The sequence below is a fragment of the Thamnophis elegans genome, chromosome 2 (genome assembly GCF_009769535.1).
Source record: "Thamnophis elegans isolate rThaEle1 chromosome 2, rThaEle1.pri, whole genome shotgun sequence".
Classification (NCBI taxonomy): domain Eukaryota; kingdom Metazoa; phylum Chordata; class Lepidosauria; order Squamata; family Colubridae; genus Thamnophis; species Thamnophis elegans.
In genome coordinates this window covers 9556966-9577917 of record NC_045542.1, presented here as the reverse complement: position 1 = coordinate 9577917, position 20952 = coordinate 9556966, and the positions used below count along the sequence as shown (strand labels likewise).

General features: G+C 42.3%; 1 protein-coding gene across 1 annotated transcript; it reads right to left on the bottom strand.

The window, feature by feature from the left end:
* Positions 1 to 999: 999 nt before the first annotated feature.
* FAM50A (family with sequence similarity 50 member A) lies at positions 1000 to 19743 on the bottom strand. The gene is made up of 14 exons (XM_032210829.1): positions 19557 to 19743; positions 18992 to 19118; positions 15409 to 15493; positions 15169 to 15268; positions 13931 to 14067; positions 13361 to 13437; positions 13145 to 13211; positions 12955 to 13016; positions 11709 to 11785; positions 9152 to 9206; positions 7048 to 7096; positions 6761 to 6831; positions 5771 to 5881; positions 1000 to 1208 (listed from the first exon to the last, which is right to left on the bottom strand). Exons 2-14 carry the CDS (start codon positions 19100 to 19102, stop codon positions 1200 to 1202), a joined length of 1011 nt encoding a protein of 336 aa, XP_032066720.1. The 5' UTR covers positions 19103 to 19118; positions 19557 to 19743; the 3' UTR covers positions 1000 to 1199.
* Between the last annotated feature and the right edge of the window lie 1209 nt (positions 19744 to 20952).

Here is a 20952-nt window from a genome sequence, read left to right as displayed (position 1 = left end):
AATGCAGTGAAATCCCATGATTGTATCATGCCGTTGTTGTGACATTATTGCAGGTGATTAGGAAATCACTTTCATTTCATCTTGCTGCATTTTTTAAATTAAAAAAAAACTCTCCCAATATTTTTTTTCTTTTGCTTACCATTTTATGATGATTGATGAAAGTAAATAATTCATGTGCCTCATTTCCCCAACTGCTCTGTTTGGTTCCAAAATATATATATCAGAAAATATTTAAAAGGTGTTTTTTTTTTTTAAAGGCAACTGACCATGATGATGATGATGATGTAAACCCCCTTAGCAGTGATTGGCTGATCTGTACCAAAGTCAACAGAGAGCTAAATCATGCCAGTCTTTTATTGTCTCTGTTTCACACTGAAATTAGTTGGGGGGAAATGAAAGAATATCAGCTCCAGAGTGGGCATAAATTGGATTTCATTATGGGAGAGGTTTATCAGAAATAGGGGGGAGGGGTTTGGATCAACAGTTTTATAGCTCCAACCAATATATCCCTAGCCAACTGCCAACATGTCTTTTTTTTCCTTTTTTGATGACCAAGAGGACAGGATGAAAATGTCAGTATCATATTTCACCTGAGGAAATTCCTCAGAGGTTGCCCAAAGAACCACACAATTGCAGACTTATAAAAATCACCAATTCTGAAATGTGGTTCCTTACCAGTAAACAGATTGCCTAGGCCACTGTTTCTCAACCTTGGCAACTTGAAGATGTCCGGACTTCAACTCTCAGAAATCCCCAGCCAGCATTTGCTGGCTGGGGAATTCTGGGAGTTGAAGTCCGGACATCTTCAAGTTGCCAAGGTTGAGAAACAGTGGCCTAGAGTTTAAAAATACTACCCCTACACCTTAGATTCCAAACCTTGCTGCTAAAAGCATTTTCCGGTATCAATTTAGGTTTCGAATCGAGTTTTAACTTGTTGGCTTTAGAGCCGGGCCATCAGATCTTACAAACGATGAATAACCCTAGGATCCAACAAGTCACTTCAGGGTTGGGAAAAGCAAACGTTTATTTCGCTGAAGGGTGGTACAAATATGGACAAGGTGTAGCTGAAAAGGTGGAAGCTCTAGAAATACCGCAGGAGATCTGCGGTGGCAAGAGCCAGGTTCGACACACACGCACAGCCAGATTCCACACACACACAGACACGCACCGAGTGGATCAGGAGCTCCAACAGTGGTGGCTCAGCGGATCTGTTGGGGGAAGGGTAGAGAAAGAGTGTTATTCCTGCCCCGGACTTGTCTCATTTCATCAGCAATTTGCTACCTCTGGTCCCTGGACAGCCAGAGTAGATGCTCTCTGCCTCTAAGTGCTCTCCTTGCTTGGTTTAATATAGTGGCTTAAGATGATTATAGAACAAGAAAATTAGTAATAGAGAATGTGGAATGACCTCATAGACCACAGCAATAAACATGGGGGAAGAAATTATGCCAAAGGACAAGGCCGTGGGCTTGCGGGTTAAAAAAATAATCATTTTTGCTGACAATTGGGGAAATAATCTAGCAAGAAAGCAAACCTCTGTACAGTCACAAGCCATCGATGCAATACAGTTATGAGAGGAGCCTTGGATGCATCAGTAGCAGCTTCCTCTACAGTGGCAGCAATAACTCATGCCTTTATCAGCTCTAGACTGGATCACTGTACCGGTTGTCCTCAACTTATGACCACAGTTGGGACTGGAATTTTGGTTGCTAAGTGATGCAGTCATTAATTGAGTCCTCCGATATTTATGACTATTTTTACCGAGGCCATTAAGTGATTCTCAAGGTCAAGTAAATCCAGCATGCCCAATTTGACTCTGCTTGTTAAAAGCCAGCTGGGACTGGGACTGAAAACCGCGATCCCTTGACAGCAAGATGCTGCGACTGTTGTCAATGCGAGCCAGTTGCCTAGTGCCCAAATTGTGACCACGCGCGGTGGTGGTGAAACGGACGTCATTCGTTCCCAGGCCATCATAATTTTGAAGCATCGTTAAAACTAACGGGTCATAAGTCAAGGACTACCTGTTTAGAGACTTTAACACGAAGCTGCCTTTTGAGCGTGGCACGACAAAACCGCGCTCGACTAAAGTGCGCCCGATTAAACCGCGTCGCTGACGTCATCAACAGGGCGACAACAGCGAGCGCAGAGAAAGAAGGGCGCTTTAAATAGCGCTTTGAAAGCAAGCCGATTCAACTTAAGGTAAGGGTTAGGTTTAGGGTTAGGTTAAGGGTTAGGGTTAGGATAAGGGTTAGGGTTAGGTTTAGGGTTAGGTTAAGGGTTAGGATTAGGTTTAGGGTTAGGGTTAGGTTAAGGGTTAGGTTTAGGATTAGGATAAGGGTTAGGTTTAGGATTAGGTTTAGGGGGGTTAGGTTTAGGGGTTAATTTTAGGTTTAGCGTTTACAGCGTGCTTCTGTCTCCGCGCTGTTGTCGCCCTGTGATGACGTCAGCTATGCGGTTTCGTCGAGCGCGCTTTAGTCGAACGCGGTTTTGTGGTGGAACCCCTTTTGAGAATGATTCACAAGCTACAACTGGTACAAATGGGAGCAGCCCAGCTTACTGGAGGATGATAGTTGTCACAACTCTGTGAAACTGATTTTGTGGACGCTACCTTGGGTGCCATGTTTCAAACGCTGGGCTTAACCTGCAGGGCTTGGTTCTCAGGTAGTTTCAGAACTGTGTCCAAGTTGAACCTGCCTAACTCTGTTCATTTTGTCCTTGAGGGGGATCCTCAAGAATACTTTCTCTTCGGAAAGGTGGCTGGGGGCAGAATGAAGGGAGGGGACAGAATTTGGTAGAACTCCCTCCGCTAGGGTAGCTTCCAGCGGTCCAAAGGTCAACACACACACCCCAATGTCTTTTGAGGAGTTAAAAGCGGAGGTGTCCTGTTGACGCTTTTCAATGCTTGACGCTGGACGGACTGCCGGATGGGGACAATATTGGATTGGATATTATTATTATTACTATTATGGCTTTCATTGGTTTTATACCTAAATTTAATGTTTTCATTATTTTATCACATACTGTATTCTGAACTGCCTGACGCTGAATGGAAGGGGCAGTGGAGGGATTCAGCCAGTTTGCACCTATTCGGGAGAACCGGTTGGTAACTTTCTAAGCAGTTCAGAGAACCGATTGTTGGAAGAAATGTTATTTTATTTTTTCCCCACTTTGCAGGGCTAATCCTGTAAGGAAGGCAGGAAGGAAACATTCTAGTGTTGTTTCTAGCCTAATCTTTATTGCCCTGCTTATAGAAACTGCCTTTCTGGTTAACCCTTATTACCATTGTAACAACTAAGGTGAAGCGCCCATCAACGTGAGTGATGTTGAGTTGGCCACGCCCACCCAGTCACATGACCCCCCAAGCCCCACCTACCCCGCTGGTCATTAGGGCAGAGAACCGGTTGTTAAATTATTTGAATCCCACCACTGGGAAGGGGATAGTACATAAAAGCCATAAAACAAAAATAAATAAATAAAATCACCCCTCCACTGAAGATCAGACCCTCAAACACTGTAGTTCCTTGGAGGGTTTTGTGCATATACTATACGTTTTTTTCTTTAAAAGGGGTGAATTTATGTCTTTATTTGGATCATTTTTATAGGTGCAATTGTGTATCTCCTATTTTAATTGCAGCAGACCTCTGTTCAATCTCAGTATCTGACTTCCTCAGTTGTATGCAAGGCCATATTTCATAGGTAACCTGGCCCTTATATTCTTCGCACCTCATTTGCTTCCAAAATAATAACACAATATTGTCTAGTAGGGGAAGGGAAAGGGCACAATCATTTGTTTCGGGGGGTTCTCAGCCTTCTTTGGGCATTCAATCCATTTCAAATAGCTTCTGGAAATCAAAATGCGAGGCCTAAAGATTATGCTGTTTGTCTCCAGCACTTGTTAAGAGTGCCACAAAATTTCCATTCACTTTAGAAATTTGCCTCAAATCTCTATGAAACATCACAATGTATGACAAGAACAGATATACATACACACAGAGAAAAACAGAGAAACACGCACATAGACCGACATAAACATGAATCGTGCTGCTAGGAAGATCCAGAAGCCAAAGGAAGGTCCATGGGCTGGACATTCTCTTCTTGGTTTAATGTGTGCAGACCACAATCTGCTCCACAGAAGTGACTCCAGGAGAGGCAAAGGATATATAATTTGGCCGCACATGACTCATATGAAGCCTAAGGTCTTGTGGTTCCTTCTACTTTTATAATGGTCAAAGGTTCTTGTTCCTCATTTTTTGAAGAGGGGGGAAAAAATCACGTCACGAAATCAACTGAGATTCATTTCATGAAATGAAATGAATCTGCCCTTTAGAAGGGGGTCTCCTTTCTTCTTCACCCAGGCAAAGGAAAGCACATTTTAAGCAGGAGTAGGGAGGCAAAAATCCTGCCAGATATGGAGCGCAAGTGGAAAGCACCGCACAGTATGGCACCCTTTCATTTAAGGATTAGACCGGGGCCGTTAGCTCACATTTAAGAGCGAGGAAGAGGCCGCCTTTCTTTGACCTAGAAAAGCAAATGGCAGCAATCCAATTAGTATGCAAGCAGCTGCGGCATAGATTAGGCCTAATTTTTAAATCAATAAGAAATGAAGCTTTCTGCCAGAAATACGCCGTCCACTTAGGTCTTGGCGTATTATTGTATTACTACAGTGTTTAGAAGGGACATAATCCACTAGGATCACAGAATCCTCAGATCGGAAGATCTCATTTGGACCATCAAGTCTAACCTCCTGGTCAAGGCAGGAATCCAACTGGAAACGTCCCAGATAGATGGACCTCTAGCCTTTGCTTGAACGGATTCAATTAAGGGGACCCATCTCCTTTCTGAGAAACATTTCCACTATTGAACTGCTCTTACTGTCAGAAAGGGGTCTTTTTTTAGAACGTTCACTCAACATCTGCCTTCCTGTAACTTCAACCCATTATTCAGTGTCCTGCACTCAGAAATGGAGCAGCTCTTGACCTTCTGAATCTCATCCTTTCAAGATTTTGAACAGCACTATTAGAACCGGGCGCCATACCTGAGGCAGGCTCTGTCCCGTTGCTGGGATAAGGAAGACAATTTGTCATCTCCCAATATTGCTAAACTATTGCACACCTCAGCCTGACCCAAGGCGATGCTGAATGGGTCTGACTGCAATTGGATTGCATCATCTTTTGCCCTAAGAAATGTTCTTTTGCAAGCCTCATTAATGCTCCTGTCTCAAGTCGTTTCTACGTTTTTCGGTGCTGTGCAGGCAGAAGAGTTTAACCTGGATCTTTCCCACAACTGAGAAACAAGGCAATTTGCATGATTAAATAATAGGGGAAAGAATGCCTCCGTATGATTTCTGTAGAAGTAGGTCAAGTGTTAAGAGACAGAGAGATTGTGAAGAATAGTTTTGTGGAGTTGGACGGATGTTACAGTTGACGGAAAGGGTGATTGGTTGGAAAGGATGCAAACGAACTTGATTGTCACTCTTTTTTTACAGTGTTGGCCACCTCCTGATATATAGCACAGGCAGAAAAACAATGGCTTATATTTCAGACACACATTACACGTGAAATCTATGTGTCTGCAGGGTAATGCATGAAATGTGTGACTGCAGGCTTTTTGGATATTCACCAAAAATGTTACTTTAACAAAAAAAAAACGGTGCTTTAATATTTTAGCCGATAGCTTGAGAATAAAAAGAGAGATGTTTATGACCTTCGTGCAAATGATCCCATCTTCGTTGGATACCACCCCACAACCAAAGAGAGTTCCCTTCCCTTCCTACCGTATACTTGTCCCACTTCTTCTCTGGATCGTAAGGCTCCCATCGGCTCGCGGGGAAAATATGTTTGTTTTTCTCATACCAGCTGCGAAGTACGACTTTACCGGCGTGGGACTGAAGGGGGGGACGAGAGAGGAATCAGCAGAAGTCAAAACACTTGATAAATCTCTTCCAAATACTCTTCCCAATCAGCTCAGATGGGAACAGGACAAGTGTTCCCAAAGAACCAATGAAAGATAACGCAGAACGCTCAAAACAGAGAAAGGGAAGAATTCGTTCAGTGCGGATCATGGAAACAAATTCTTTCTGTTGGCTTGCCTCTTAGCTGCTGGATCAATTCGGGCAGTGTTGGCAAATCTTTTCGGCACTGAGTGCCGAAACGGGAGCATGCGCGCGTGTGCCGCAAACTGGAAGAGCAGCCATCCATTGATCTTACGATTTCCTGCGCACACATACGGACCCGCCTGCTGGTCTGCGTGCATGCATGTGTGCCAGAAACTGGAAGACCAGGTGGTCACTGCTCATGCCGGAAACTGGAAGATCATCTTCCCGGCGCACACACGCACACCGGGCGGCTGCTCTTCTGGTTTCCGGTGCTCCCGCGCACATGAATACCAGCTGGCCGGTGTGCCAGAAGAGCAATGGGTGACAGCTCACATGCCCAGCGAGATGGCTCTGCATGCCACTTCTGGCACACATGGCATAGGTTCGCCATCACGGAATTAAGGTGTAAACCATACCTTTCAGAGTTGGCTTGGGGTTAGGGATACTTCTAGATAGCACCAGATTGGGGAAGGCAACTTGTGGTTTTTTTAAGAGGTAAGGAAAATGGGGAAAAAAACACGTATCTGCAAGATTCAGTGTGTGTCTGAATAAAAGCAAAAAATAGCAACGGAGTGTCAAGGTCATCTGTATTTCTTTTTTGCAAAAAGTGGTCCTTTTAAGAATGGACTTTCAGAACCAACTAATTCAGTGGCAAGCTCTTTTCCTCACCTCGTCTTTCTCCACTGTTGCATCACTCAAAAGCCGGACATCATCATGGACGTCGAAATTGAAGAGCGGGCCTGAATTAGGGAGAGTACGTATGAGGGAGGAGAGATTTACAGAGTAACTGGGCTCCCATTTCAACGTCTGGATTTTTCCCTTTTCCTCCAGCCTGGATAAAAGTTCAGCCCAGTTCCCTGCTCCTTCCCGTTCCTCTACCCTCCATCCTCCCAGAGGGCTTGGATGGGAGGAAGACGAAAACCGAAAAAGAAAGAGAAACCAAAGAGGACACTCACCGCTTTTTCCTCGGGCCTTGGTGACAATGAAATCGTAGAAGCTGTGATGCTGGATGGGCAGAAGAAAAGGGTTGAGGAAAAGACATCACAAAAAGATCCCACCAACCAAACCTGAGCAAGCCATCTGGAGTCGCTACATTTAAGGGCAGAAGGCAGCTGCTCCCAACAAGCACTGAAGGAGAGACAGCAGGAATTTTCACAAGCCTGTCTTGCCTGATACCCTAAGCAGAGTGGTGAGAACCATTATTCTTTTTTCCTTCCTTCCCAAGCAAAACTTTAATTGCCTTGCTTTTTTTCCAGCTAAGCACTGACCTTAGCCCATTTCATTTTGGATATCCGTTTGGGAGGTGTCTGTCTGTCTCTCTCTCTTTTTTTTAAATATACTTTTTTATTTTCCATTTTCATAACATATAATCACATGTATACTATTACATAGCCAATATCCTATTGTATTAAGTAGTAATTACATCAGTTCCTCTTGTCATCAACACCCAGAAAGATAAAAACCCATTATTAGCTCTTCTGCTCTCCATACACCTCTTTCTTCTGCCTCTCTCCTACCTCCATTCTTCCATCATCCTTTTCTACTCTACTTCCCCTTCCTTTCTCCTTCTCCTCTCTCTTCCTTCCACTCCTCCTTCTCCTCCTCATCTTCCCCCCTTACCCTCTCTCCTATCCCTCTCTTCCCATCTTTCTTCTCCCTTCTGTTTCCCATTCTTCCTCTTATTGGTGTATTTCAGCTTCTGAGCAAACTCCATTCTATGTTGATGGTATTTATGCTTCCATATCAATATACTTAACATATCCTAGTTTTAAAGAAAAAATAAGAGAAGACAGTATAATGTGCAATCATATTACTTTAAAATCTAACACCCCTCGTCAAGCCTAATATTCATCCCTCCCTCCCCCCCAACCGCCCCCCCCAGCCTTCCCTCCCCTGACTTCCCAGAACCCATACACGGTATAAATCTTTAACAAAAACAGTCTAAAATATATTGGAAAAAAGAATAGAAAATTGATAACATCTTTACATTGAACTTAGCTCCTCCTTGCTAGGCTAACTTTAAACAATTTATATCATTCCTGATCTTAATCATAAGCTATCTGGAATTTCTTAGTCCCATATTTATTTTCTATATAATCGATCCATTTTTTCCAGTCTCGTTTATATCTCTCGTTTGAGTGGTCCTTAAGATATTCAGATAGAGATGGCTAAAATGTCTGTCTGTCTGTCTCTCTTGAAGTCCAATGTTCCCAAAGTGGGCATGGATTTGGGATCAGGAGCACTGGTGCTTGGAAAACTCCCAATTGGTCCCAAAGGCAATGGGGATTGGGGCTAGCACAACTATACAAATCTAGCGGTGGCAAAATATCTAGATTGGGGGGGCAGAGTTCGGTTTTCTCTGAGATGCCGTGAAAAGTGCTCAAGTTCGCCGATGGGATTTTATTAAATGAAAAAATGCAAACACTGACCGTGAGCTGCCTTAAATGGAACTGTCCCTTCTGCACTTATCCCCTGCTTGAGACCGAATCACTTTTGCTTGTGCTGGAGAAAGATTCCAATCCTTTCCTCTCGTAGCCAGGGAATTAGATCTACTGATCCAGGGTTTCACCACAAAACCGCGAAGCCCTTATCCGTGCCGACATAAGTGCGGAGGGCAAATCCGCGCCATTCGAAGCGCTAAGGAAAAAAGCGACCCTACTGCGATGACATAATCGCGGAGGGCAAATCCGCGCCTTCCGAAGCACTCAGCACCCTAAACCTAACCCTAAACCTAACCCTAAACCTAACCCTAAACCTAACCCTAAAGCAAACCCCTAAACCTAATCCTAACCCTTACCTTAATTTAAATCGGCTTTCTGCTGCCACGCTGTTTTAAAGCGCCCTTCCGTCGCCGCCCTGTTGTCGCGGCGGTGATGATGTTGCGGCTTTAGCAACGCGGTTTTATCACCGCTATTTTGACGAACGCGGTTTTGTCGTGCCACGCTGATCCAGAACTTCTAGACCACCGTGGCATTGGCATAACAGGGGGGCATAAGAGCAAAGTAGGGGAACCCTGCAGGGGAATGCCGGTGGCACACTGAGACAGAGTCTTCTACTTACATGTGGGATGATGAGATCTTCCTTGATGTACATAAGCTGCTCCACACCGGCTGACCTGCAGGGAAAGATGCGCACTTAGCCTCTCAAGTCTTCCTGGAGAGGCCTCAAATGTTTTGGGCTCAGCGGCTTCTGCACGTACAGAGCAGGGGATATGTTCCAGGGGTGTCAAACCTGATTGTGTTGTGGGCCAGATCGTGACGTATCATGATGCTTTTTTTGCCTTTGCAGAGCCAGGGTGGGCGTGGCCTGCGCGGGCTGGTATCCAGTTTCACAGGCCTGTACTTAGGCAGACGCGTTCCCGGGTGGGCAGATAGGTGGTGTGTTCATTGGTAGCAGCAGTTAAGCAAAAGTAAGAGTTAGGAGAGTGGAAGGGTGGGTGTGCTGCAGGCTGGTGGAATGTGGCTCATTTTTAAAGGGAAGCAATGGGATGGTGAGGATAAAGTGAACGCTAGAAATATGGGGGGGAGGGAGAAACTGAATGGGCTGGTCAGGAAGGAGGATAAGACGGGTTAATGGGCAACCCAGTTATGGGACATGAAGGGAAGGCATGGAGAAGGCCAGGAAGACCAGTATAAAAGGATCAGTCAGGTAAGCACTGCTTAGTGCAGGGGTTGTCGAAGCCTGGCAACTTTAAGACTTGTGGACTTCAATTCCCATAATTCCTCAGCCAGCTTTGCTGTTAAACAGAGTCGTTAAGGTTTACTGGCTGAGGAATTCTGGGAGTTGAAATCCACAAGTCTTAAAGTTGCTAAGGTTGGAGAACCCTGGCTTAGTGAGCTCTCATTAAGGGAAGCAGACAAGGTCAGCAAAAGAGGACGGGAGAGAGAGGCAAGGCACAGATTTGCCATATTCATTCATTTAAAAACTCTCTGGGATTTCCTGGACAAAAATCGGGACAATAACATCTTTGGGGTTTCAGTTCAGCCAGAGGCTGGAGGACACCCGAAAGGTCTGGCTGAACTTCCAAGTCACAAGAGGTTTGTTCCATGAATGAAACAAAACACATTTTTCAGACTTGTGCACACCTGAGTCTCTTTCTTTAGAAAAGAAGATGGCAAAAGCCTAAGTTGCTTCTGAATTTTGCTCACTTTCCCAATGCACATTGTCCAGTTGTGTTACAGGTCAGTGCTGCTGATTCTCACCATCTACCTTACATATTGGCCTTTTATATAATGCATGCTTCACGTATGGGTAGTTCTTGGCTTACAACCACAATTGAGCCTAAAGTTTCTGTTGCTAAGTGAGACATCGGTGAATTCTGCCCCACTTTGTGACCTTTCTTGCCAGAGTTGTTAAGTGAATCGCTGCAGTTAAGTTAGTCACGGGGCTGTTAAGGGAATCTGGCTTCCCCGTTGACTTTGCTTGTCAGAAGGTCGCAAAAGGGCATGACATGACCCAGGGGCACCGCAACCGTCACAAATACGAACCAGTTGCCAAGCATCTGAATTCTGTTCACATTGAGCATAGGGACGCTGCAATGGTTGTGTGAAAAATGGTCATGATAGCAATAGCAGTTAGACTTATATACCGCTTCATAGGGCTTTCAGCCCTCTCTAAGCGGTTTACAGAGTCAGCATATTGCCCCCAACAACAATCCGGGTCCTCATTTTACCCACCTCGGAAGGAGGGAAGGCTGAGTCAACCTTGAGCCGGTGAGATTTCAACTGGAATGTGACAGAAAAATAAATCACTTATATGCTTACCTTGACAGTATGTATACGCACACTAGGTCTGCTTATACAAAACAGGGACCAAACGTATATGCATATAGAGAGATAATTGTCAGCTCTTGGATTAAGATATTCTGATAGTTGAATGAAGCCTAAGGCAGAATCCCGCAATCTGTTCATTTATGGCATACACTTTGAAGGGAGTTTTTTTTTAGGAAATGGGAGAAAAATTTTTTTTGTCTGGTTCGTCCCTCTTCCTATTCCAATTGGTTAGCAAGCTGTGTTACTCAAAGAGCTTTTTCTGGAGCAGCTCCTGCTCTCTGTTCTTTTGTTTGCTATTACAGTACTCTACTATAGAGAGATTAGCAGCACGTATATGAAAATCTACATACTTTAGCAATAGCAGTTAGACTTATATACCGCTTCATAGGGCTTTCAGCCCTCTCTAAGCGGTTTACAGAGTCAGCATATCGCCCCCAACAACAACAAACCGGGTCCTCATTTTACCCACCTCGGAAGGAGGGAAGGCTGAGTCAACCCTGAGCCGGTGACATTTGAACAGCCGAACTGCAGTCAGCTGAAGTAGCCTGCAGTGCTGCATTTAACCACTGCACCACCTCGGCTCTATGACCCTTTTTCAAGTGCCGTTACAACTTTGAATGGTCATTAAATGAACTGTTGTAAGTCAGGGACTTACAAAAAAAAAAAACCTTTTTTCCCCCCAATTGCAATCGATGAGGCTGATACCATCAGCTGGGACAAGGCCAGGTTCTGTCTAGCGGGGCTAACTGTAATATTCACCAACTTGCCCTCACAAATGAACGCAAATTGACACGAATTCTCCTCAGCCCACTGCATGGAAAGTAAAACTCCACAAAGTCCTTTACCGAAGCTCACTGAAGTCCTTGCGCAAGATTTCCAGGGCCTTCTGCAGGAACTGCTGAATGGTGTTTCCCTTTTTCATCTACACTGAGGGAAAAGAAGAGTCAGTCGGGAACGGATTTCTCTCAGACAACCCCCACGACTAAAAACTCACGCTGTTCTCGGCGGAGTCATATCTCTTAGTTTACTTTATTTCATCCCAAAAAGAAAAACCCCTCAAGGAATCCATTTTTCATCTTCATCTCAATAAACACTTGTTCACGTAACCCTGGCTAGTCTAAGAAAGGTGACTCGTCTAGGCCGCCACTTTCGTGCCTAGATGGAACGTGGAATTTGGAACATTCCAGAACTCATCTGATACTCTAAACACTCAGCCGACCTGTGAGTAATTTCTATCACCCCCCACTCCCACGTTTATTTATATAAAAGATTTAGAAGCCTGACCTTTAACTGAAAGATTAGCCAGTGAAACCTTTACCAGATTTTCTGAGGGTGGTTTTTCTTTAGAGGTTATAGGTTAAAGGGGACAATTGTTTATATGGAGGATTTAAAAAAAAAAAGTTTGGGTGTGGAACAAAAATGACAAAGAAAGGTTTCTTTTCCTGGCCTGTGAGTATCTGAGGTTGTAGTATTGCTGGGTGGAAAAAAAATTGTGAGCCTGACCACTCTTATGACAAGAGACAACTTGGGACCACATTTTAGCACAATATTATTGTTACTTTTTGAATAGCTATGATGCACTGCACATCTGAGAGCTAGTTTGATCTAGTGATTGAGGCTCCAGGCTAGAAAGCAGGATACTGTGAATTTTAATCCCACTTTAGGCAGGAAAGCTGCTGGGTGATTTTGGGCCAGTCACTCTCTCTCTCTCAGCCCAACCCACCTCACAGGAATGCTATGGTGGGGAAAACAGGAAGGACTATTAAATATGTTCACCACCTATTTTATATTTTAAAATAATAAAGGAAGAAGATATATCTATATTTCTGTTTCCTGTCCTGAACTAAGAATGAACAAAGCTGGAAACTTGATGGAATGCTAAACAGCTATGGAGTAGCATTTTGCATCAGTCATTTTAAGAAGTTGGTCCAGGACACAGAATACATAGAGATGGTTGCACAATAAAAATCAGGGTACTGTATGGAAAAAGCCAACAACCGGAGTCCTTGTATTCTAGACCCAAGCATTAAACCACCTGTTGGGTTTTCAAAGGTGAGGAGAGAATCCAAGGAGGCTGGAAGCGAAGCTCACCTTCACCGTTCGGCGGTGCCCAGAGCCATCCCAGTAACTGAACGTGATCTCAATTTCTTCACCTGGCCAAAGACAAAGAAAGAAAATCATTAAAAGGATGGGAGACGCCTTTCTTTAAACCTAATTATGATGGGTCACTCCCCTCCGCTTGGAAGTCACGCCAGACCAGCTTCATTTCCCCATCACTCACTTTTGATTTTTTCCTGTTTGGCCTCCCACTCTTGCCGTAGCTCTTCTCGCAGGCGGTTTTCTTCTTCCTGAAATCCAGGATGTGGAAAAGAAAAGGATGAAGCCCCTTGTGGCCCTCCAGATTTTGGTGAAGTAGGACTCTCAGCCTCCATTACTCTTGACTGCTGTACTTTATGGGAGTTACGTGATCAGCATCACCTGCAGGACAGGTATTTACCTCACGGTCACGGTCAGGGAGGAAACTAGTGTCCACGTCTGGGTTCTTCCCAAGTTTCTTCTTTTTGGGAGGCAACTCTAAGAAAAGCAGGAGAATCATGTATGAAGGAAGAGCTACCATTAACTTTCTGTTGCTTGAATTCAACAGTTGCTCTCCTATGTGACCCGACGAATGTGCGCTCGACTAAAGTGTGCTGACGAAACCGTGTCGCCAAACCGCAACGTCATCAACGCGCCGACAACAGCGCACCAACAACAGCGCGCCGACAACAGCGCGCAGACAGAAGCATGATTTAAGTTAAGGTAAGGGTTAGGTTCAGGGTTAGTTTTAGGGTTAGGTTTAGAGCGCGTTTCTGTCAGTGCACTGTTGTCGGCGTGCTTCAGCGCTCATTCGTCGGCGGGGTTTAGAACTCGCGGTTTTGTCATCGCGGTTTAGTCGGGCGCGCTTTTGTCGGTTGCCCTTTTGTTGGTGAACCACTCTCCTACACTTCCCGCTCCTGCTATTGCTATCATCACACCAGGCCTACTTCAGCTTCACTTTCTGCAACGCATCCAGCCTACTGTTCCTCACCTTCTCGTTCCAATTCTGCTTCCTCATCTTCTTCCTCAGCATCATCTTCCTCCTCTTCATCCAGAGTGAAGGACAGGCTTGAGATCTTACGCTTTTGTTCCTGCTTGCGTTCCCGCTCCCGCATCCGTTCCAATTTTCTGCGAGAAGGAAATAAAAAAATCAAGTTTGGCATGGAATGTACACTTGAGGGAGCTCTTACAAGATTTCTGAGAAAGGTAGAATGTTGAAAAAACATTAAGATCACTCAAGGGGGCAGAGAATCCAAAACAAAACTGATTCAATCTCATTTCTTAGAAGGAGAAGGAAGGGAGCTTTTTTAAAAGAATTGTTATGCTATCCACAGCAATATTATATAGTTGGTTACACTGACATTGAGGGAATAATGACTTTCAAGACCAATGGTGTCTTATCGCTACAATAGTATTCACACAGTCACTATTTGGACAAATCATGCAATTGTTATATTCAGATGTAAGTATGTCATTCTCAAACTGTTGACATTTCCCCACATTTAGGAAATTACTGAAATAGTTTCTTATTCTATTAGTGATATTCATTAAGTTCTTAAAATAATACTTTAATAAACCAAATTACAAATGAAGGGAAACTGTACACAAAGGACTGATAAGAGTTCAAAATTATTTTTGTAATTTAAAAAAAGATAAACACTATCATGAAATGTCTCTGTGCTAAAGTTAGTGAAGAGTAACCTGCGGCCTGGAGACATTGTAGCTGATGTAAGACTATCATGTTAGATAAAACAGAAGTTCTCAACATCTTCATTTTGAACTCTAGTAAAATATCCCTGGGATGTTGACAGGAAAAGCATGAAGACAAATCCATAATCTTTGTTAGTTTATCTCTTGATTGTTCTGTTACTTAATGAAATCATTTAAAAATTCATTCTAGGGTAGTTTAATTCACTAGATAATAAATTCCATAAATTTGGAGGCCTGAAAATCACATTCTTTTAGATGTCCTAAACCTACTGTCCTTCATTCTTCTTAAGGGGCTCACATCTTCGCACACACACAAAATAGTTTTATCAAACAGGTAAACCGGTTCTCCCCAGATGTTTTGAGCTCCAATTACTCCAAATCCGCACACCTAATATCAAGGGATTATGTAAGCTATGGGTTAAAAGAGCTGAAAGATGCAAGGCTCCCCATTCCCAAGTAATGGAAGCTATTCTCCAAGTTATTCTGCCCAGACTTTCATGCACACACTCACAAACTTACAGTTGTAATTCTTTGGACTGTTCCTTTTTGGCTAGCTGCTTCTCCCGTTCCTTTACAAGGGCCTCTTGCTTGGCCTTCATGTCATTGAGGGTCACCAAACCTATTGGAAGAAGCTGTGCTGGAAATAGGCCCAAACACTATGCAGGAGAGAAGGTAATTCACACAAGCTAAGGGATGGAGGCCAGGGCTTGGGGCCTCTTTCTAAAACATAGGTCACTCTTTAACTACATCCAAACTCACCAACGGTGCTAGATTTCAGCTCAGCTTCCACTGCATCATAATGGGCAGAGAATTTCTTATCGATGTTTGACTTCATGATGTTCTCCTGCCACGGGCAAAGAACAGATCAGTCAGAAGAAGTAACCGTAGACCCTGATGACATTTCAGCTCCCATTTTTTGATTCAACCCAGTAAAAAAACAGCAAGTATCTTAGGTAGAAAACACTGGGATTTCAATCCATTTACTGAATTTAAGCAAATTTAGGAGATTACAACCTAACCTAACCACAGAAGTCAGGATAGATTACATAATTTTTCTATGAATTTCAATTAGCAAGGTAAGATAAAGAAACATGTTTCTTCTCATCAAGGATAAGTGTTCATGTGGGGATGGGCAAATTCTCAAGCAGAACATATGGTTGCATATTATATTAGATTGCATGATAAAAGACCACCAACAAAGATGAGGTGGTACTTATGAAAACTGAGGAATCCTCAGGAATTACCTGGGCAATCAGGATCAGAAATATTCTATGAACAGCAGCTGTTAGTGTCAAATAGGGGATTTGTTATTGCATTTGGAAGAAACATATGTTTGGCTGAGTACACTCCAAGACAAAGCACTGGGAAAGCACTTATGCAGCAATTACACAATGAACACAAGGGAGCAAGCTCAACCGAACACTGATAGAAGCAGCAGAATTATCTGTCAGTATCAATATTTGGTAAAGATTTCACAAGCTGGAATACAGCTTATTACAGTAAAAAAAGTAAAGTAAAAAAAGAGAGAATATTACAGAAAAATAAACAGTCAACTAGGTTCTGATGTAAAAGAATGTCAAATCTGTGAATAGCCAGTGTGAATATACCGTAGTCGTGCAAATCAATCGAAGGAAATAGGTGAGGTATTCTGAATTACTATAGTTTGCTCTCAAAAAGGCTGAAGAATTTTAGCTTTTCTGTTTATAATGAAAATTCTTTTTTGATTAGGCACTCAGAATAAAGAGATTAAAATATAAACCTCCATACCAGATTTATCTTTAAATCCCATCATACAAAAGAGGAAAGCATGTTACTTCATCCTAAGGATGACGCCCACTTACAATTCTGCATGAAACAGCAACAGAATAGAGTAAGCTATACCGATACAAGTGTCAGTACGGGCAAAAGTCAAAAAATATTTTTACAACAATTTTATTAAAAAATTACAATGAAGAAGATAAAAGCTAATACAAAGTAAAACATTAAATCAAAAGAAAAAAAAAGAAAATGTAAAAAAGAAAAAATAGAAAGAAAAATAGACAATAGAAAAATATGAATATAATAAACAAAAACAAAACAAATATATAAATGTTGCTCAATCACAAGTATAAACAATTTTAATAACTTATCCCTTTTCTTAAAATACAACAAATGATCTCTTGTTCCAGCATCCCATCTCTTATCTATAAAGCAATCCTTAAAACCTCATTATTTAATCCTGAACAGCAAAAGTCATTCAAGGGTTACTAGAGATAACAATTCTATTTTAACTTTGATCAGATAGACCAACTCTACATTCTTTCCCTTTTGTTTTAACCATTTTGATCTTTAGTCCCTTCAAATTATATACTGCACCTTTTTGTTTTCAAGGCTTTAATGGGTACCTTTTGTAAATACAATATAGGAAAGTTATCCAGGGCCCTTTTTTTGGTTCCTTATGCGTACATTCCTTTTGATTATTAAGACATCAGCCAGTTTCATTTGTATGTCCAGTGTAGCATCTTTTTCCATATCATACTTGTACCCTGTCATTTTTAACTCTACTTTTAGATCAGTCTCAATTTTTCCAGTAAAACCTGTTTCTCTTTCATAACATTTTCTAAATACAATCTATCTATAAAGACAGATTCTCTTAAAATTAACTTCCCAATTCTTTATTCACAAATATCCTTCCCTGTTCCAATGTTCTAATATTTTATTTCTCTATTAGTAAGTCAAATTTGTAAGTGTTCTTCTTTAATTGTAATCTTTAGTTCTTTGTGGTTCTCTCTAGAGAGCCTTCAAAGTTGTATCCTATTTTTTAAAGCTAATTCTAAAAAGCATTTTCCCACAGGAAAGAATTTTATAATTGATTCCTAAATCTTATTTCCAATCCAACTGAATCCTTTGTAACTTTCCAAAATCAAAGTTCTATGTACTCTTTTGCTGTTTATTCCCAAATAAATTTTAAGGTTCTTAAACTTGTGTTTAAAACTTATTTTCCTGAAGGAAACCAACCCACTGCTGTAAAACTTGTTAATCCAAGGATTCCTAATTGTTAAAATGCAACTAACAAAATTTCAAAAATGGTTTAAAAAGAAAGTATGCAAACCCAGTAGGCACACCTATGGTTTGAGCAAAAAGATGGCTAATCTCTTGTTTCCCAAAGCTCTAAACCCACTGAAGACTGTCCTGAGATTTTTTTTCACGAGAATCAACTATCTGGAGCACTTGTGGGCGATCTCAAATCCACTCCTTACCAGAGAGGAATTATGAAGAGCAGGTCTACCCACTACTCTTCATTCTGCCCTGGTTGTTGGCTCTCTTTTAGCAGAGCCATCCTCAGTTTGTCATTTCTTCCCCAAAAGACCAGAAAAAAATTCTTCTACTGCATTAGGAGACTTATGTTTAATATACAAGTCACAAAATAGTAAGTTTATGTGCAAGGTAATAATAAGGATCCATTACAGGGTTTTAAAAAAATGTCTTACATCTCTCATCTTTGCTGAAAAGGAAGCAAATGTAGTCCATTCAGGAGTGCATTTGAGACAAATTTTCTCTCTCAGAAAGTCAATGAAATGACCATGACATAACCAGAATAGTTTTAAGCTTGTTCCGCTAGAGAAAAGACGTCTGAAAATGGTGAATGTTTCGAGCAGATATGAATATGTTAGACATGATTTTTCAAATAAAAAAGGAAAATTACAGCAATATTCATATTCTGGAGGCTATGAGTAAAATATTCTTACTAGATGACAAAAGATGTTTAGGAAGATAAGAAATTTCTTAAAGTGACATTAAGACTAAACATTCAATCATAGTTGCTTCACAGAAGAATAAATAGGAAAAATCATAGGAAGAGTTTCCATTTGTAAGACAACTCGACAAGAAAAGTAAAGTGTCTGAAGAAGATATGTTCTGGAAGAAATATTGCGCTCAAATCAGAAATATAACAATCAGCTTAAACCCTGGTGTGTTGCACTCCCTGCATTAATTATTTGAATGTGACATTTGGTAGAATATCTACTTGTTTTTCTTCTCTTTAGCTTTTTTATTCTGCATGATGAAGCCTACACATATCACAGAAAAACGAAGCAAAAATATTTTTAAAAGCCCTTATTTTTTAAAACATGCACACTTTTTTAGAAATATATTCATGATTAACGGTGGAAACTCTTGTTCTTGTTTGCTTTTGACTAAGGAAAAGAACATTCTCTCCCATTCCTTCCCCTTAAAACCTCCACCTTTGCCAGAATGATTCCAAACAAACTCTTATTTCTAAGAAACAACCCTGTGTTTCTTAGCGTTATCTCCTGCAAGAATTCAAAAAAAAAATCTCTGATGATTTCTAAGTTTTCATCACCTCAGCGATGCGTTGCCTCATTTGCTCCATATGCTCACGTTGCCTCTCTCTCTTCTTCATCAACTGAAGGGCCCGGCCAGCCTCGCTGGCAGCTCCTTTGTATTGTGCCATGATCGCTGATGGGAACCTGTGGGGCACGAAACACATGCATGAAGCCGCTGTTATATGCATTGCTCTCCAGAAACCAACCCAGCTTATTACTCCTTATGGTCCTTTTAATGGATGCAGCATCAAACCTGGGATAGGGTGCCTGTAAAAAAAACAGATGATCGTACCACTGATCATCAATGGTAACAGTGAAGACATTAAAAACAGAAAGAGATCCAAGGACTGGAAAGATACAAGGGGAAGATACAGGATTAGATTAGATTAGATTGCTTTTATTTATAGGCCGCCCTTTTCCCTGAGGGGACTCAGGGCGGCTTACAACCTATAGGGAGGGGGATACACGTAAAGACATATACAGACAATACATAATTAAAAGTAGAAGCAGGATGAGATATGGGATTTCTGGAGCTGACATGAAAAGGAAAATTCAATATAGAGAGATCGCTATGATCCTTGCCTGGTCAAAACGCCGTGGAATTTCTTCCTTTTCCCCTCCAAATATGTTCAGGAAAACCTCCTTCTTCTAACCGCAAATCCCACCAGCTGCTTTTAGCTCACGTCACCCGCGCGCACCAGGACACAACTGAACTCTAACCTTCCTCTTCCTATTTTCCCACGATCGGCACAGAACTCTATCGATTCACAACCGGAACTTCCGGTAGAAAAACGGCTTGTTGTCATTATCTCCATGAATGTTCCGGGGTAGGGGAGGAGGTTGTTCTAGCAATAGCACCTCTATGATAAGTCGACTTTTATACTTGCCGAGGCGGGCTGATGGAGTGGGAAGTGTCAATCAAGACGGAAGAGAGGCGTGGTTTGCGCGCGTAAGCTTTTTGCTTTCTGGAGAAATACTTAAAAGAAAGAGAGAAATAAAAGAGGAATCAATCTCGGGGGGGAAGCTTCTCCCTGATTGCGCTTCTTCCTCCCTGTGAGAAAATGAAAATTACAGAAACCGATACTTGTTTGTCCGTAGGAATTAAAGCGGACGGACTCCCAGATAACTGGGTTTTAAGATTCCACGTAAAATTGCTGGTTTATTATCCATGTCGTGGTTCGTTTCCTCGCCCGCTTGCAGGGGGGGCGTGGGAATTAACAAACGTGCCCAAAAATCTGCTTGGGTTGATTTTGAGCAAAATCGAACAGACCTTCAAAAACCTCAGCCAAGTTGTAAAAAGTTGATAGTGAGTCTAAAGCAGTGATCTCCACCTTAGCAATTTTAAGACTTGTGGACTTCAACTCCCAGAGTTCCTCAGCCAGCAAAGCTGGCTGAGGAACTCTGGGAGTTGAAGTCCACAAGTCTTAAAGTTGCCAAGGTTGGAGACCACTAGTCTAACGCAGTGTTTCCCAACCTTGGCAACTTGAAGATGTCTGGACTTCAACTCCCAGAATTCCCCAGCCAGGGAATGCTGGCTGGGGAATTCTGGGAGTTGAAGTCCAGACATCTTCAAGTTGCCAAGGTTGGGAAACCCTAGTCTAAAGCATTGGGAAAATGCCAGTTTGGCTGCTGCTGTTTTTAATTGTTAACTGGCAAACGAGGTTTTGTTTCATTTTCTAGCGTGAAGTTAATGCTGGCTCTCCCCGGGGAACCAGTCGCTGCTAGTTTGTCACTTATATTATAATGACGTGAATAATTAAGCCTTGTCGAGTAAGGTGGCAAATATTTTTCAACTAGTGCAGCTTCTGGGAAGATAGAGCCGAGGTGGCGCAGTGGTTAGGGTGCAGTGCTGCAGGCCACTTCAGCTGACTGTTACCTGCAGTTCAGCAGTTCTAATCTCACCGGCTCAAGGTTGACTCAGCCTTCCATCCTTCCGAGGTGAGTAAAATGAGGATCTGGATTGTTGGGGGCATTATGC

Excerpts from the sequence above, each read along its gene's own strand:
- FAM50A (XM_032210829.1), bottom strand. The coding sequence starts at position 19,102 with ATGGCACAATACAAAGGAGCTGCCAGCGAGGCTGGCCGGGCCCTTCAG. Across the intron at positions 13,017-13,144 it reads CAAACAGGAAAAAATCAAAA|GTGAAGAAATTGAGATCACG; the intron begins GTGAGTGATGGG and ends GTCTTTGGCCAG. Across the intron at positions 7,097-9,151 it reads AAGATCTCATCATCCCACAT|CATCACAGCTTCTACGATTT; the intron begins GTAAGTAGAAGA and ends CTGCCCATCCAG.